Source organism: Theobroma cacao, chromosome 9 (assembly GCF_000208745.1).
Source record: "Theobroma cacao cultivar B97-61/B2 chromosome 9, Criollo_cocoa_genome_V2, whole genome shotgun sequence".
In the NCBI taxonomy this organism is placed as follows: domain Eukaryota; kingdom Viridiplantae; phylum Streptophyta; class Magnoliopsida; order Malvales; family Malvaceae; genus Theobroma; species Theobroma cacao.
The window spans coordinates 78,588-96,255 of record NC_030858.1 but is presented as its reverse complement, the minus strand read 5'-3'; the positions used below and the strand labels follow the sequence as shown (position 1 = coordinate 96,255).

The 17,668-nt window shown below is 36.7% G+C and overlaps 2 protein-coding genes across 4 annotated transcripts in view; both read left to right on the top strand.

Moving 5' to 3' along the window:
• On the top strand, window positions 210–7,717 carry LOC18587562 (serine/threonine-protein kinase HT1). 3 transcript variants are annotated; one of them, XM_007011411.2, is made up of 4 exons: window positions 210–508; window positions 979–1,132; window positions 1,528–2,542; window positions 6,981–7,717. In XM_007011411.2, exons 3-4 carry the CDS (start codon window positions 1,623–1,625, stop codon window positions 7,318–7,320), a joined length of 1,260 nt encoding a protein of 419 aa, XP_007011473.1. In that variant the 5' UTR covers window positions 210–508; window positions 979–1,132; window positions 1,528–1,622; the 3' UTR covers window positions 7,321–7,717. The 3 variants fall into 3 exon arrangements, with proteins under 3 accessions (XP_007011473.1, XP_007011476.1, XP_007011474.1); XM_007011412.2 differs by lacking the exon at window positions 210–508 and adding an exon at window positions 736–756; XM_007011414.2 differs by lacking the exon at window positions 979–1,132 and having other exon boundaries at window positions 256–508.
• Window positions 8,166–17,668, top strand: part of LOC18587561 (aspartate--tRNA ligase 2, cytoplasmic) — a 15,985-nt gene continuing 6,482 nt past the window's right edge. Inside the window, exons 1-8 of the mRNA XM_007011408.2 lie at window positions 8,166–8,773; window positions 8,874–8,984; window positions 9,089–9,202; window positions 9,523–9,813; window positions 9,905–10,015; window positions 10,196–10,249; window positions 10,589–10,668; window positions 10,810–10,925. Coding sequence (XP_007011470.2) covers window positions 8,261–8,773; window positions 8,874–8,984; window positions 9,089–9,202; window positions 9,523–9,813; window positions 9,905–10,015; window positions 10,196–10,249; window positions 10,589–10,668; window positions 10,810–10,925 — 1,390 coding nt within the window. The 5' untranslated portion in view covers window positions 8,166–8,260. The remainder of the gene's footprint in view (window positions 8,774–8,873; window positions 8,985–9,088; window positions 9,203–9,522; window positions 9,814–9,904; window positions 10,016–10,195; window positions 10,250–10,588; window positions 10,669–10,809; window positions 10,926–17,668) is intronic.

Here is a 17,668-nt window from a genome sequence, read left to right as displayed (position 1 = left end):
GATGTGTCCAACACTGTTGATAAAATAATTGGGAAAAAAATTTGTAATGAAAAAAAAACAAGGAAAGTGAAGGGACGGCACGCGCGCTATTACGGGATGGAGGACCTCGAAAAAGCCAACAAAGCGAAGCTTTATCGACACGTGTACAGGAAATAGAGCGAGTGAAAAAGTGAAGAATAGTAGCGAGTGGTACTGGGTCTGGTCACAATAAAAACGAGGCTTTGAAAGTAAATGAGAAGCGTGGACTGCTCCTCTCTTCTTCTTCTTCTTCTTCTTCTCCTCCTCCTCCTCCTTCTTCCGCTTCCTTGTTGTTGGTGTTATTTTTGTTCTGTCTCTCTCTTCCGCTCTTCTTTCTTATTTCCAAATCTTTTGCTCCTCTTCTTCTCTTTTTAGGGGTTTTCTTCTCCTTCTCCTTCTTGCGGGACGCATTCGATGAATTTTTCATTAAGTATCTCGATCAGTCGTTATCCAAATTTCGTCCACGTTTTCTCTTTGTAATATATCTCAGGTATGCATTCGATATATTTCCCCCCTCTGAATCCGCTCTCTTGATCACTTCTCAGGCTAAAGTTTTTGCTGCTTTTCTGCAATTTTCTACGCTTCCTTTGATTTTCAGCGTGTTTTGATAATCTGATCTCTGCCTGAAGTTGGTTGATTTATGATGGAATTTGTTATTCTTTAATCATTTTTTTCCTTTAAAAGCAATTGGTATATTTTGATTGGGAAGGATGTGGAACTTGAAATGAAAATGAAAAGGTAAGATTTTTAATTTTCAATTTGTGTTTTGTTGGTCGAATATTTGTAGCTGAATCGTTTTTGTTCTGCTTCACTCTGTACAGTTGTTCTAAGGGCATAGGGGCTTTAGGGCATTTTTTTTACATTTCCAAGTTAAAATTCGTGCCTTTGTTTTTGTACGTATGGAAATAGAATTTTTATCTAAAAGTCTAGTGCTTTGCATTTTCTGCATTTCAATCTCAGCTAACACTGAAGCTTTGAGGGTTTGACTGTTTCTTGAACGGATATTTTTGCTTGCGGGTTCCGATTCAGCTTAAACAATCTGGGATCGAAATAATTGCATTTCTAGGGTTTGCGAGCACCTCCATAGCTTTTCACTTCCCGTAACCAAATTAAGGTTTGTCTTATTTCTTCATTCGGTTCTTTTAAAAGCAAACGTATGAACAATCGTTTCAAAACTGGAAACAAAAGCTAGCTATTTTCTCCTTTTGAAAATCCGTTATTTATATATGAAAAAAATGCAGGGAGCTGGATATTTGGACACTGCTTCCCAAAATATCTTCTCCCTGTAAAATTACTTCTCTCTTTGCATTTCTGATCATCCACTTACCTCCCTTTGCTTGCTAAGGGACACTTTATCTCGCACTTCTTGATTTCTGTCTTTCTCTTGAATTCCTTAACCCAATAAATTAAGTACAAGTGACGTTCTAAAACCCAAGAAGTGCTTGCCTATAATCTTTAGCACTTACTGTCAGGTTGTAACTCACAGGCTTTCATTTTTGTTGGTTTTAGGACATATCCTAAAGAGACTGCGCCATCAAATGAGTGTCAAGAGTTTGGGCTAAGGAGAACTGCTTATCCTGTGTTTAACTTTTGGAGTTTCATTCATGATTGGGAAAATGGTCGAGGGGCCTAAATTTACTGGACTTATGGGAGGAACCAACAACAATGATAACAATTACTTTGATTTTACTCAAGGGTTTTACCAAAAACTTGGTGAGGGCACAAACATGTCTATTGACAGTTTACAGACAAGTAATGCTGGTGGGTCTGTGTCCATGTCAGTCGAAAACAGTAGTGTGGGCTCTAATGATTCTCTAACCCACATTTTAAGCCACCCTGGTCTAAAGCCTGTGAACCGCCACAATTACTCCGTCTCTGTGGGTCAGAGTGTGTTTCGTCCTGGTAAGGTTGGCCATGCACTTAATGATGATGCATTAGCACAAGCATTGATGGATGGTAGGTTTCCAACTGAGGGCTTGGAGAATTATGATGAGTGGACTATTGATTTAAGAAAACTTAATATGGGTACAGCTTTTGCTCAAGGAGCTTTTGGGAAGTTATACAGAGGTACATATAATGGTGAGGATGTTGCGATTAAGATATTGGAAAGGCCAGAGAATAGCCCAGAGAGGGCACAAGTTATGGAGCAGCAGTTTCAGCAGGAAGTTATGATGCTTGCAACACTGAAGCATCCAAATATTGTGCGATTTATTGGGGCATGTCGTAAGCCAATGGTATGGTGCATTGTGACAGAGTATGCAAAGGGAGGCTCAGTTCGACAGTTTCTAACAAGGAGGCAGAATCGTGCCGTGCCATTGAAATTGGCAGTTAAGCAGGCATTGGATGTTGCAAGAGGGATGGCCTATGTTCATGGGCTTGGGTTTATTCACAGGGATTTGAAGTCAGATAACCTTCTAATAGCCGCTGATAAATCAATAAAGATTGCAGATTTTGGTGTCGCACGTATTGAGGTGCAGACTGAGGGTATGACACCAGAGACAGGGACATACCGTTGGATGGCTCCGTAAGTCTTTAGACTATTATATGTTTCAGTTTCTTCCCTGTTACAATATGACATTTTTTTTCATCTTTTTTAGATGATTCTTGCTAGTTGGCATGAACTCTCCAGATTTTTTTTTAAAGAAAAACCTTAAGTTGTGCATACCTTCCAGATAAGGTTTCATGCTCCTTTGTTTAATTAACTTCATCTGTTTGTAGATCATCTTTATATTCTTCTGTTGTGAGTTATGTTAAGGGGTAACTCCTGCAGTGTAAGGTTCTGCTATTTTCTGTTTCCATCTTCTGAGCTTTTAGTTTATATATTCTTTTAGTTTCGTTTTAAAAATGTGAACTAAATTGTTAAACTCTTCTACCTCTTTATCTGAATTCTGAATATGATTATGCTACCCCCTTCGTGCTGACTAGCAGCTACCTTCTAAAATGGATGATGCTTTTGTTTGATAATTTGAAGTAAAGCACTGCCTTCATGACTCTGATTTGATTTAGAATTTTTGAGTTCTCTGTTTTTGGCTGGAACATTTTGAGGTTTAAATAATTTTACATAATTGTTGTCTATCTAGAAGAGTGTTTGGGGTAGGTTTCTGGGGAATGTGCATGTATCATCTTAAACGATTAATTTTTTGATGCCTCACCCTCTCTTTCTCTAACATAAGTGTGAGTGTTGGGGATCTGGATGTCTCGCAGCTTAAAATGAATTAGGCTTCTTTTTGAAGAAAAATAATAGATGTAGCTACTATCTAGTAGTTATTTGATAAATAAAGTACCCATCAAGCATGCATCAATTTAGGTCCTTAAATTAGTTTGGAAGGGTGAATATACTTACTATGAGATTTGAATGTGATAGGATTGTAATATGCGAGGTTGATGTTGAGATCTGGTTCCTATTCATGTTTGGGTGCATTTTAAAGCCACATGTTGAATGGTTTTCATAGGAATATACTATTCTTTCACCCATTATATTCCTACTTACTTTTGGTGTATTTAAAGTTATTTGTTTGGATTGCTTTCGGAGGCCTTTATGATGTACTTGGGATTCACACATATAAAGTGATTTTTTTTCCTCTTTGGTTTCTGCCTTACTCTCCGGATTGCTGTCATACATACCCATTAATTTGTTTCTAAATTAATAAAACTATATAACTATCTATTTAGAATAGTGACCAGTCCTTGTAGTAGACTTTCATATGGCTCAATGACTAGTTGTTGGCAGCAGCACCTATACCATATTGGCTGCGTCAGAGCAAGAGAGGAGTTGCAAAATCTCCCTGGGGATTATTTTGAATTCATAGGTTATTGTTTGCAATGTTTTATCGTACAGCACTGAGGTTGCACTGATAGACAGTTTGTATATATGACTTGGCTCTCTAAATTTAATATGGTTCTGTTCCAAAGAGGCTAATTGCCAAGCATTGGAATCTACCTGTCACATGCGTAGGAACAAACCAGTTCATTATGGCCAAAAGATCTCTCACTCATTTTTTTCAAGCCCTGTCCTATGCTTCGTGTTTCCCCTCTTATCTACTTTAATGTTGTTTGCAGCCTTTACATCATTGTATAATTGTGATGCAGAGAAACAGATGGGTTAAGAGTTGTGTTTTGTTTTTAGTTTAATTTATAATGAAGGCTGGATGGCCAAAGTGAGTGCGTTTCCGGGTGTCTTATGCTTCTGCTTTACACTCAGACTATTCTGCTTTGCCATGCAAGAAAGATTTAGCTTTTCAAGTTTTTCTTTTTTATGCTATGACCTTACTAATTAATAGCATATAGGGGTCCATTCATGGTTGGGAGGTTTCATTATTGTTTTAATTAGGGGAGGTTACTATTTTGTCACATTAAGTTGAGGCAAGGCATTACAGGGTGGAAGACAAAAAGGTGAATCAATGTACTTAATAATGGCCTAAGTTGTGTTGAAGCAAGGGGCTACAAAGACGAAGATGAACAAGTTGTTCAATGCACTCAGTAATGACCTACTCTGAAGCATGCACAAGTAGGGAGATTGCATGCAAGTATGTGTTACCAAGAAATTTCCTAGGTTTAAACTGAGAATAGTTTCTTAGGTTATCTTTGGATAGAGCATTTGACAATTTCTACAGCATTTTAAAACGAGGCAATCCAAAATGCAGCAATTGAAAATGTGTGGTTTAGTTTACTATTCCACAAATTGAAATATTGTTCCTGGGTTATATGATGTAAACAGAAACTTGCCATTTTGCCATCAACAAATCATCCTCCCAATAGCTTCAAACATACTGAGTTTTTTTTCTTTTTCAAAAATGTGCTGAAAGAAGACCAATCTTGAAGCACGACCAGAGAGATATTTGAGTAGAACAAGAAGAAAAAGGTGGCTACCATTACTAGTTCTTTACTGGAAATGGCATCTTGAAGCATAAGAAGGGAAGAAAGCTCACCAGAAGTGGAGTGTAGGATGGGATCTCCGTAGAGTAGGGGGAGGAGAGTGAAAAATATAAAATTTGGTCTTGTTGGAGTCAATAGGAGTTGGAGAAGATATCACTTGCTGTGGTAACAATGAAATTGCTGACAAAAAATTGACTTTCAGCGACAAAGCTTGAGTATATGAGAGTTTCTCTTTCCTTTTTCTTTGTTTTAGTATTTTGTTTTCTAGTTGAAGGAAGAATATAATTTGAAATAACACCTCTTTAGGCTTTGTTTTGAAGCTTTGCTAACCTGTACAGTTCTTGCAGCCATTCTGATTGTGTACAGATATGGATTTGCTCGTGTTTTTGGGCACTTCCATTTTACCTTGAATGAAATTTAATGTTAAAAAAAAAAGGCTTTGTTTTGAAGCAGGTATGTGGTTATCCAAAATTCTGCGATCTTTTACCCACATGATGTAATTTAATTTTTGGAATCTAAAATCCTTCCTCAGTATCAAATCCCTCCAAAAACACTCTCATGTAAGATTGGGAACTGTTGAGGACGAGTATTAAGCAAAATTGTTGTTGTTTTCCCCATTAAATGTGTATCCATAGAAATTAGCGAAAAAAAAATAAAAGTGTATCCATAGAATCTTTGAGAATAGAAATGGTAGGTGTAGGGTGGTGGAAGAATTACCGAAAATTTTAACAAAAGATTATGCAGCCCTCTTAATTGGAAATATTTTATTTGCATTCATTAGATGCAATGATGGAGCGAAAAACCTGAATTAGGGAAGATGAGAAAGTATCATGGATTGTTTTTTTTTTTTTTTTTGAAAATAAGTATCATGGATCGTTACCCATAATATTTTTGGTCCTTTTAAGTAAATTGATGTGCACTACATTTCTAGGATTCATCAAATGATTGTTGTATTTCAATGTTAAGATTTCTCTACGAATTATTTTTTCTATTTGCTTTGGTCTTGTTGGTTGCTGAGGGTGGAAAATTTTGTCAACACCTTTGCAGAGGGTTAAGTTCTGACTGGTTTGAAGTACTTGTTTTGAATGAATAATATCAGTTTCGGAATTCAACTTTGATGTAAAGTCAAGAGGTGTATCTATGAGTTGATATAACTATATCCGATAAGGCAGAATGCCATGTCAAGATATGTTCGACCATGTATAAGATATGTAGCTCCTATCAAATTCGAAGTGTCTTAAAGTTGTAGTGTTTGCCATCTGTAGGAAGCTAGAGGCTTACTCATGTGGCCATATTGCACAATTGTTTTTTCTGATCTTAATAATTGTCTAATGACTCTAATTATGGTGGATCAATCTTTTTGACACGGTAGCTTTGACACTCGATGCATTTTACCATGAGTTAATCCATTGCTGTGGTTACCTTAAGGGATCAATTAATTTACTGCTTCAATTAATAGTGTGTTGAACCTTAATGGCTTGTCTGAAATTATTTTGCCCCGATAGGGTGATTTTTGTGGAGGAATTCTTGAGCATTGCTCATGTTTTATGCTGTGTCAATATCCATGTGTAGTTATGAGCCTAATTTTCAGAGGATTGAGGTGCAGACATGATTTATTCTGGTGTATATCTAGCAGCCATAGTCAATAGAACAGGTTGAGGCATGAAATTGTTTATTTGTTATTCCTCTTCGTTGTGTGCGTGACTTAGTATGCACTGCTAGAGTGCTTCCCTACTGTTAGAGAAACTAGTTGACAGCATTTCATCAGTGCATCTTGTGACTCTCTGCTTGCCATGTTGCTAGAATGTTTCTAGTAGAATTGTTTTCCTGTTTCAAATGGAGTATTGGAAACTGATTTGCACCTTATGTATAACTACATGGTGGTGCTCAATGGTGCACTTGTTTGGGCATTTAGTTTGTCATTAGTTGTCACTGAATTTTCTTCTCCATGAAACTGCATTAATATGCTGACCATTTGACTCTGGTATCCATATTGTCTATCTGTTAAGTATATTGTTTGGTTTTGTTCTTTATTTATGTTAGTAATACAGTTGGTTTTGATTCCATGCTTGTGTTTGCTGTTTCAGAGAGATGATACAACATCGGCCCTACACGCAAAAAGTAGATGTGTATAGTTTTGGAATTGTACTTTGGGAGCTTATCACTGGCTTGCTTCCCTTCCAGAACATGACTGCAGTGCAGGCAGCATTTGCCGTGGTGAACAAGGGTGTAAGGCCGGTCATTCCAAATGATTGTCTCCCTGTGCTGAGTGAGATCATGACACGTTGCTGGGACACTAACCCAGAAGTTCGTCCTCCCTTCACTGAGATTGTGAAGATGCTTGAGAATGCTGAAAATGAGATAATGACAACTGTTCGTAAGGCCCGCTTCAGGTGTTGCATGACTCAACCAATGACAATCGACTGATCCAGAATAGGAGAGTGAAGAACAGAAGATAAAGGAAAAGAGGATATAAATGAAAATGAAAAGGAAAAACAGGAGCAGTAAGAATTTACATATAAGTTCATGTATGTATCAGTATTTTTACTTTTTTTTTTGTCCTTTTAAGTTGGAGATAGGAGAAGGTAACTATTGAGACTGGTGGTTTCTGGATTTTGGTGTCAACTGTACTTGGACTAGTGGTGTTGTAGTTGTAGTAGTGAAGGGGATCATTGATGTGGTTACCCTGTGTAGCTATATATATGGGGCCTGGCATATCTGTTACTCTTTGATTGTTTAAATGCAGGTTCTCAATTGGGTAAACTTGTTATTTTTCATTTATGTTTATGAGCAGATGTTCAGTGGTGCATGGTATTTGTATCAATAGCTATTTCTGCGTGCTGATTATTTTCTTTGAATTGGGTCCTCATGAGTGTGATCCAGGCCGGGCAAGTAACCACTCCTGCTGGGACATTCTACTTGACATTTCCTTCTGGGTTTTTGTTATTTGATTTTGGTTTTTATTCAAATTCTATAAAAATAAATAAATAAATAAATAAATAAATTGGAACTTGAGATCTTTTATTTCTTTATTAAAAAAGGAAAAAACGTAACCCACTTAAAAGCCCCCATTTTCTTTTAATCATTTTCAAATTTAAAACTGGGTATTTTTTCATTTCTTTGATTGGATAATTAACGAATTTCGAATGTTAAACTCATTTTTTAATCGCCTTTCAGAGAAAGTTTACTCCTCGACGGATTAGCATTTTTCGGACTAAATGCCCCCTGCTGACTATTCTAATTTACAACCCTACCCATATAAAACCTTTCTTTTCTGCCCTCTTTTCCTCTTCCTTCCCTCTCTCTAACTCTGCCGTCCGCTCCGCCATCCCCACCACCTTTCCAGCTTCTTTTCTCTATCATCATCATGTCATCGGAAGCGGAAGAGCCCAACTTGAGCAAGAAGGCTGCCAAAAAGGAAGCTGCTAAGCTTGAGAAGTTGCGTCGCCGACAGGAAGCCGCTTCCCTGGCCTCCTCGGCTTCTTCCCTCTCCGTTGACGAGGAGGACCCCCATTCCTCCAACTATGGCGACGTCCCTCTCCCCGAGCTCAAGTCCTGCTCCCAAGCCGATGCTGGCAATTGGAGCCGAGCCGTTGCATCAATGGTTAGGACTCAAGTTGGAGCCCTTACCCAGGAGTTGAAGGACAAGGAGGTGCTAATACGGGGGCGAGCCCACACAATACGACCGGTGGGGAAAAATATGGCCTTCCTGGTTGTCAGGAAGAAGGGATTCACTGTCCAGTGCTTGGCTGCCACGCAATCAATGGGAGTGAGTCGACAAATGGTGAAGTTTGTAGCTGGACTTAACCGAGAGTCCATCGTAGACGTAATCGGTGTGGTATCTGTCCCTGGGAATCCCATCAAGGGAACCACGCAGCAGGTAGTAGTAGTACCTTCTTCTATAGTAATAAAGCCTTGCTTTCTTTCTTTTTTAAATAATATCAAGTATCCATCAGTCACCTCTTTTTTAATTGTTTCAGGTCGAAATTCAAGTTAGAAAATTATATTGTGTGAATAAAGCCATGCCCACCTTACCCATTAATATTGAGGATGCTGCTCGAAGTGATGTTGAAATTGAAAATGCTTTGCAAGTATGTTATATACCCTTTGCATTCACGCCTTTTTATTTTGGTATGCAATATATTATATATACATAGTAATATTCTCAACCATATTATCATTTATTCTACTACAGGCTGGAGAGCAACTTCCTCGTGTCAATCAGGATACACGTTTGAACTTCAGAGTTATTGATATTCGAACCCCTGCTAATCAAGGGATTTTCCGCATCCAAAGCCAAGTTGGAAATGTCAGTCTTTGAGTCTTTGCCAATCTTATGACATTTTCTTTTTTAATACTATATGATTACAAAAATTGCTGCATGCTATTGTGTCTGCAACATTTTTAATTTAATAGGTTTGGATATGCTTTGAAATGCATTTCGATCAACTGTTAAGATCTTCAAGTTGAACTATGAGAGTGGTTTCACTATGTGATTGTTGATTTTCATCCACCATATTTTATGTGGCCTCTAATTGCTGAAGCTTATTATTATTTGCTTCCTTTCCCAGTTGCATCTTAGTGCTAAACTTGTAAATGGCTTCTTAAACAAGTTGAAAAGTTCTGCAGATATTTAGGCAGTTCTTGCTATCAGAGGATTTTGTTGAAATCCACACCCCAAAGCTGATAGCAGGCTCTAGTGAAGGTGGTTCTGCTGTTTTTAAACTTGACTACAAAGGGCAACCTGCATGTCTGGCCCAGTCTCCTCAACTTCACAAGCAAATGTCAATCTGTGGTGATTTTGATCGGGTTTTCGAGATCGGTGCTGTTTATAGAGCTGAGGATTCCTACACTCATAGGCATTTGTGCGAGTTTACGGGTCTTGATGTTGAAATGGAGATTGAGAAGCACTACTCTGAGGTACAATTAATGGTTGTTGTCTTGAGTCATGACTACCTGAAAACTTTGTGATTGTTTATATTTTAATGACCAATTGAGCCTCTATGCACAGGTGATGGACATTGTGGACCGATTATTTGTTACAATGTTTGATAGTTTGAATGAGAGGTGTGAGATGGAACTTGAAGCTGTGGCGAGGCAGTATCCCTTTGAACCTTTGAAGGTCTTTATCCACTTTTCAGAATTACTATGCTTTTATTGCTATTAAGTGATTGTATCTTTTGGAATTAATAAATATACTTGTATTAGTCTGTTAAAAATAAGTGGAATAGATAGAAACGTAGCAATGTTAATCACTTTGATTTGAATGGATATTCTATTTTTGACATTTATAAATGTGCAGTACAAGCCAAATACCCTGCGACTTACATTTGAAGAAGGAGTTCAGATGCTGAAGGTAATCTTAAATCTTTATTACTATTTAAATTTAAGTCGCATGTTGCTATATTTTTCCTTTTTTATTTGTAAACATGTCAAAAAGGGAATAGGTGAAATAAATCGTTGTGTTGACCTAAAATACATGTACAATAAAAATAAATTAGAATGACCATAAAAAAGAGCATTAAGAGGCAGATGAAAGTAGCTTGGTTAAGTTGTTATGCTTTAATGGGACACCAAGGATTATTTATAGATCTGTTGTATGTTATGAAATGGGCATGCCATTTTTAAGTTGGCTTTGGTTTTATCTTCTCAGAGGATACTTTACCTTCTCTCAAACTTTTGTGTGTTTGTTCAGGATGCTGGTGTGGAAGTTGATCCTCTTGGGGACTTAAATACAGAAGCAGAAAGAAAATTGGGCCAGCTAGTTTTGGAGAAGTAATATATTACTTTTACTTATTTCTTGTCCCTTACATTTTTGTCTGTCACTCCTTTGTTTCTTTTTACTGAATGCGATATTTTAAGTTTTAAATTTTGTATAATTGTGAGAAGGAACTAAAATTATACTGTGTATCATAGGTACGGCACTGAATTCTATATTCTGCATCGCTATCCTTTGGCTGTAAGGCCATTCTACACCATGCCTTGCTATGATGATTCCCTTTATAGTAATTCATTTGATGTCTTCATTCGAGGTAATCCGTGAGATCAATTTTTTTCTTGTGTGTGGATTTTTTCCTATTTTTAATTTCTTAGTTTGGCTACATTTGTTGTGCTTAAGTATGTTTTGGTTGGAGGTTTTACTTTTTTGATTTCTTCACATGGTTTCTGCTTCCGTGTCTCATGGTATTCTTTTGCCAAAATTTAATCATGTGAGGATTTTGGTTTAGTTGGTATTGATAGTGCCAAGAATGACTTGGAATTGTTAACAGTTATGTTAGTGTCAAGAATAACTATTTTATAAATAAATAATGAGTGGGAATGTTAAATGAAACAAGAAATGATCTTCAAGAATATTTAGAATACTCCTGATGTGGCTGTTGTGTTGCATGGATGAAGTTGTAAATCAATCCATGGTGATAGTAGAAAGATTGAGGTGGTAATTGAGAAACAAGAGGTTTAGTTGATTGAAATAATTATTGTAGATGCCTAATTTTGTTAACTATTATTTCTGAAGTAGCGTTACAGAAAAAATTACATTATGGGTGTTCTAGTGCATAAGCGCTTGGTGTCGTTACAAGCGTAGAAATACCCAGGGGAGTTCTAAGCACGAAAGTGCCTAGTGTACTTTCAAGCACGGAAGCGTCCATGTGCGTTTCAAGCACGAAAGTGCCTAGGGGCGTTCTAAGCACATAAGTGGCATGAGTGTTCCAAGCATGAAAACACCTAAGAACAATCATATGGGGAAGTGAAAGTAACTTAGAACGAGTGACAGGGTTCATGAGTTACCTTCACATTTGAGATGTTTTAGAGAACTTGGCTTGATGGCTCAGGTATGGAAATAGTTAAGGACTTCTTTTAAATTTTTTTTTAAAGTACATGTGCTTTACTATTTTTTTTCTTTCTTTCTTAAGAGTACACGTGTTGCACTATCAAATGTCACTACTCCACTATTCAAAACAACGCTCATTACCCAACTACAAGATCATTCTCTTAATATCTCATAAGTTATTCTTTGACGTGTTCTTCCATGATAAGCACGTTTTCTTATGATTGAGCTTCATATCCGATAAGTTGTTCTTTAATGTGCTCTTCTATGGCAAGCACATTCTTCATAATTGAATGTTTTCTCCCAACTACTCTTACGAAAAGAAAGTGTTCTTGTTCAGTATAAATATAAGGGCCTTGGAGGTTAGAGGAGAGAAATTATTAGAAACCTAGCAGAGATTATCTAAAAAGCTCTTTTGAGACTCCTCCGAACATTCTTTTTATTCAGCCCTTCACATTCGTTGTAATTTGTCACTTCTTTCATTTTTTTTATCCCTCACCACTTGTCACCAAAGCATTTCTGCTTCAAGGACTGCTCTAGTCTTTCTCTCTACCACCTCCAGTGCATTCCGATTCACTTATTGCAGCATGTCTTTTTTCCTTACCAAAAGAACCCTCTACATTTTAACGACTTCACTTAAGAGGAGTGATTGTAGTAAGTGAAAGTTATCGAAAATTTTTTGTTAGAAGATATGGTGAGTTCTCTAAACAACCAAGAAATACCCGTCCCTACTTATGTTTAGGAGCTCATGAAAATGCTCCAAGCTTCCCAAGAAAGGATGCAAGTCTTGGAAAAAAACAACGAACGGATGATGGAGAACATCGCTCAGTTTGCATCCTCAATTGTCACAACTTCTCAACCTTAACCAATGCCAACACATAATGACGAAAATGCGACTAACGTGGTCATCAATATGAACGAAAATGGAGGAAATGGAGAGAACATGATCGACTCACTTCACAATACCACTAATCCCTTTATTGTTGAATCTCACTACAACAAGTCCTTCAATCTTTACTCAGAGCTTTGTCACAAAGGTAGAGCTTGAAAAGTTGCTCAATCAGAAGAATAAGAGTCAACTTTTCAAAGTTTAATCTTAAGTAGCCCTATTCTGCCAACAGAGCTGTCAAGCCATATCCCAAGTATTATACTAGTCTAAAATTTAAGCAATTCAATGGCTAAAACGGTGATGCTTGAGAACATGTCATGAAGTTTGTGGAGACCTTTGGAGTAGTGGGATTGGATGATGATTTGAAGTTAAAGGAATTCTCTAAGTCTCTTATCGAAAAAACCTACACTTGTTATGTCAATCTTACTCTTGGTTCTGTACAATCATAGGTTCAAATGTGCAAGATGTTTGGGGAAAAGTTCTTCTTTATCCAAGAAAAGTAATTCTTATTGACTTGGAAAGAGAGTAACAGAATTTAAAAGATCTCATGGAATACATCCAACACTTCAAAGAAAGGATGGTAGACATACAAGATTCCCATGATGGGAAAGAGCTAGTCAAAATTTGCATTCAAAGTATGTTTGATGAATATAAGGTACATTTGGAAAACTTACTTTTTCTTACTTTTGTCACTTTAGTTGAAGCTGCACGACGAGCCAACAATACGATTCTTAGGCAGTAGGGAGCTAGTCGTGTTGTGAGGAGAAATACCCCAACAGTAAACGCAATTCAAGGAAGAGATAGAGAGAAGAAACCATCGACCTCTTTTACGTCCTAAAAGAGACAATCTAAGAAGAGGATAAGAAGATGAGATTGATTCTCCATCACCATTCTCAATCTCATTAGTTAGAGCGTTTCTCCACGAATGGATAAAGGATGGACAAGTGAACTTACCTTATGTTTTACTACCACTAACAACAGAAGAAAAGTCTAATCTAAGGTATTGTGACTATCATCGTACAATTAGTGATGTAGCCGAAAGGTTTAGGGCAATTAGAACTCAACAATTAGGGTTAGAATATGGTTGATTGTGTTGGAACAATAAAAAGATAATTGGGTTTTCAAAGAAACCTCTTGAATAAATATTCAAAATAACAAAAAATGATAATAATAATCTTCTATCTAAGATCACCCATTTATAATAGTTAAGATAAATCCTAATCAAATAATAATTTTAATCCTAAATAAAGACTTAAAGTACCAAAATTCTAATAAAGATAGGAAAAAAAATTTCAAACTAAATAAATAAAATAAAATCCTAAACTAAGTAAAATTACTAAATAAAAATAAATAAAATGAAACGGCCTTGGAGTACAAGTAAAATAAAGATAACTTAACCTAACCTAAGTTAATGTGCACGTAACCTAAATAATCTTCTTTAATTTTTTTTGAATTATTTTGATTTTATACCCACCAAAATTCTTTAATAGTTAATATACATTTTACCATAAAAAAGTACAATTCTAGGAGCAGTTGTTATGTTTTTGTGTGCGACTATAGTGTAATTTGGAGAACATAATGTAAACCAGCAAAATTTTATGTTTTTACGGCTTATAACAATGCTTAAAGAACTGCAAGTGCAAGGCAAATAAATGCTTAAGCTTTCCTTTTTCCTCCCTTTCTTGAACACGTTTTTGGCTCTTTTGCCTCTTCAGCCTTCTGCTTATGGCCAACTCATTAAGAATTGGTTTAAGTTCCCCATATCGAGCCTCGGCAAGATCAAAACCATTCGTACGGAGCTCCTTGCCAATGTGCTGAGTATGTTCGTGGGCAGCCATTTGCCAATACAAACTAGTACATCTGTAGAAATCCCTTAAGGATTCTCATGGCATTGGTGTTCTCTGTGAATCTGAGAGGCCAAGGTTAGCTCTGATCTGCTCTATCCTGGCTCGCTTCTCTTTCCTTCTTAGATTCTTTCTCTCACCCCTTACAAAAGCAATAGCATCTCCCATTTTAAGTGATCCTGCACCATCATTCCTAGCCTCTGCATCATCATCATATAAACTTCTTTAACTTAATGTGTAAAAAACCTAACAACATACTCCTGTATCACAAGGCTTAGATTCCACCAATTTAATTGGCTATGTTTTTACTGATCTTGTCTTGATTTATAAATATTCTACCTTTATGCTTATTTCTCCTCCTCGCTTGCTCATTAAGTTGATGATCACTAAGTCTGTGAGACTCACCCACGTATTTTACTGTGTAGATAAATAAATAGTTGGGGACATCATTGGTGATGCTACTTTCTATAGCTGTGTCGTTAACTAGTATATCCTATCTTTCCCTTATGTCACTCTGTTGTCTAGTCATCAAGTTGTTTCTAATTTATAAGAAGTAATGTGTTTAAAACTATTTTGAGTAAAGACTCTTGGATGTTGTAAATTAAAATTCAGAGTTGTATTATTTAAAATACGTTGTATAAATATTTGAAAATTTTTGGTATGATAATCAAAGTGTGGTTGAAACTTAATTAATATTGTTTTAGTGCGTATTATGGATGTGATAGTTATATCGATATTTAATGTGATAATTGGAGTAATAAAGATAATACAAAGGAAGAAAATACTAGTAAAATAAATAAGGTGTAAAAGGCTTGCCAGGATATGTGAGCTTGCCTACATGACTTGTGCATCAGTAATGGTCATAGGTGAAGGTCATTACACGTTGATATCAAATTAACCTTAATTCATTGATTTACCATAAGTGTGTATATATACACAAGAACAAATTATTCAGGATACAAATTCAAACTATTGTTACAATTTAAATAAAAAAGAATCTGCTGGTTTAGTGAATTGAATTGATTTGGTAATCTGGAAAGAATCTGAAGATGTTTTTACTAACTCGGAGTTAACTTGTATTGCGGACTTGGTCATGTTCCTTCCAGAGCTTTCAGAAATTAAATCCACTTTTCTCTTCTTAGGTCGGCAGCCGCTGGAAAGTTTAAGTAGAAGGTTTAAAACTAATTTCTTGGTCTGGACAGATTTCAGCTTCCCGAGCGACATTCTAAAGCAATCGCTGAAAAGAACCTGAAGTCACGGGAAACGAAAAGAAAATAATTTTTACCACTTAGTATAAAATGCATATAATCTCTAATGGAGTCTCATTAACTACAATATACTGAAAAAAAGGTCACCGGTATGTAAGATAACATTAGTTTTCAAGTCGAATGTACAAACTTCAAATATAAATTGATGCTGACAACTTGTTAGAACAGGAAGAATGAATAGTAAGTTTTAGCCAGTGTAAGATACATACCTTCCACCTAGCACTTTTGAGAAGAGCACTGTGGCCATTACGCAAGTCATCAAGTTGATTTAAAGCTTTCTTGGCATCTAAAGTAGCTTTTGCCAATTCCTTGTCTTTATCAGCATTATAAAAACAAGAACGAGCTTTTGCATCATGAACTAAAGCCTCCCAAGCAGATTCACTTTTGGCCAGCGTTTCTCCATTCCCCAAAATCCAGAGGCTGTGCCTGAGAAGGCATTGAAAACCCAGTTACAGATTGCAACTATTCACAGAATTGCAAAAACTGAAGGCAAACAAGTTAATCTAGGGAAATACCTAGCCCTTGTAAGAGCAACATTAGTTCTTTGAGGATTGGACATGAATCCAATTGCACCTGAACTATTTGATCTCACAGTTGATATTATTATAATATCTTCCTCACCACCCTGGAACCCATCAACTGTCTTCACCTTCACTACAAAGCCATCAATTTTCTCATACTTCCCACCAAGTTTCTCCTGAATTGCAACAACCTGAGCAGCATAGGGAGAGATTATACCAACACTGAGCTTCTCTCTTGAGCCATTCCATGCTGTATGCAAAAGCAACAAATACAAATCAATCTAATAATACAAGAATGCTTTCTGATTTGAATAGGAAGAAGAGAGAAGGCCTCATCAGCACTCATAGTGAACTATCTCCTTAAAGGCCAATGCCAGTCACTGGAAGTCAAAAGGCATAAGCCAGTTAATTGATAAAATCCAGCTTTAAGTGAAACAATATCTTCAAAAAAAATTCTACAAATTAAGCTTGTTATAATTACCTTTGTACAGAGTTCGCACCAACCTCTGCACAACAGCTAACTCAACCATATTTCTATGGCTATATCCAGCATCAACAACTTCTTCTCTTCCGCAGACATTTATGAAGGAATAAGGACCAAACATAGGCCATGGAAGATAATGCTTCTCATAACTCCTATGCTTAACACACGGTGCATCCAAGATCTGGTTAGAATAGAACCTTGCATTTGGAAAGCAACTGATTGACGGATGCATTCTGTACTGAATATTCAAAAGGTGCTTTGAGTGACCCAATGTCGTTAGCCTTTGAAATAAACTTCTTCCAAAGCCAGCTTCATCAGAAACCTATAAAAAAACAAGAGAAAAATTAATAAACTTTTTTCTCAAAATAAAGGAGGGGAGAAATTGCAAAGGAACATTAGAGAGGAATGGAAGACAACAAAGAAAGTCTAATTTACATACATTGCTTAGAACTGTAGCAGGCAATTGCCATTCATCACCAATAAGAAAGGAATGTGCTATTCCGGGCAGTTGCAAGGGTATGGCTGATTCACATTCTTTTAACTGTGCTGCTTCATCAATCACTAACACATTCAGTGGTTTCATTTCAAGTTTATAGAGTTTATGTGAACCGCATGCAGTGGAAAAGAGTAAGGACGCTGTTTGAAAACAGAATCGTATTATCGAATCCTTGTTCCTGGCACTTGGTAGTTTGAGTTCCTGAAGAGAATCACGGAGGGCTTTCAAAACAGAAAGACACTGGCTTCTTACCGAGCACAGCAAGAGTGATGTTTCGGCATTTTGGCGAAGCAATTTAACATCTGTCGAAAGTAAAAAGAGCTCCTCCACTTCTTCAGAAACTACATCCTCACGAAACAGCACAGTTCTAAAAGAATCAAGCAAGTCAAAAAGAGTTTCGAAGTCTTGGATATTATGTTCCAGAAAGTAGATTTTGGGTACATGGGT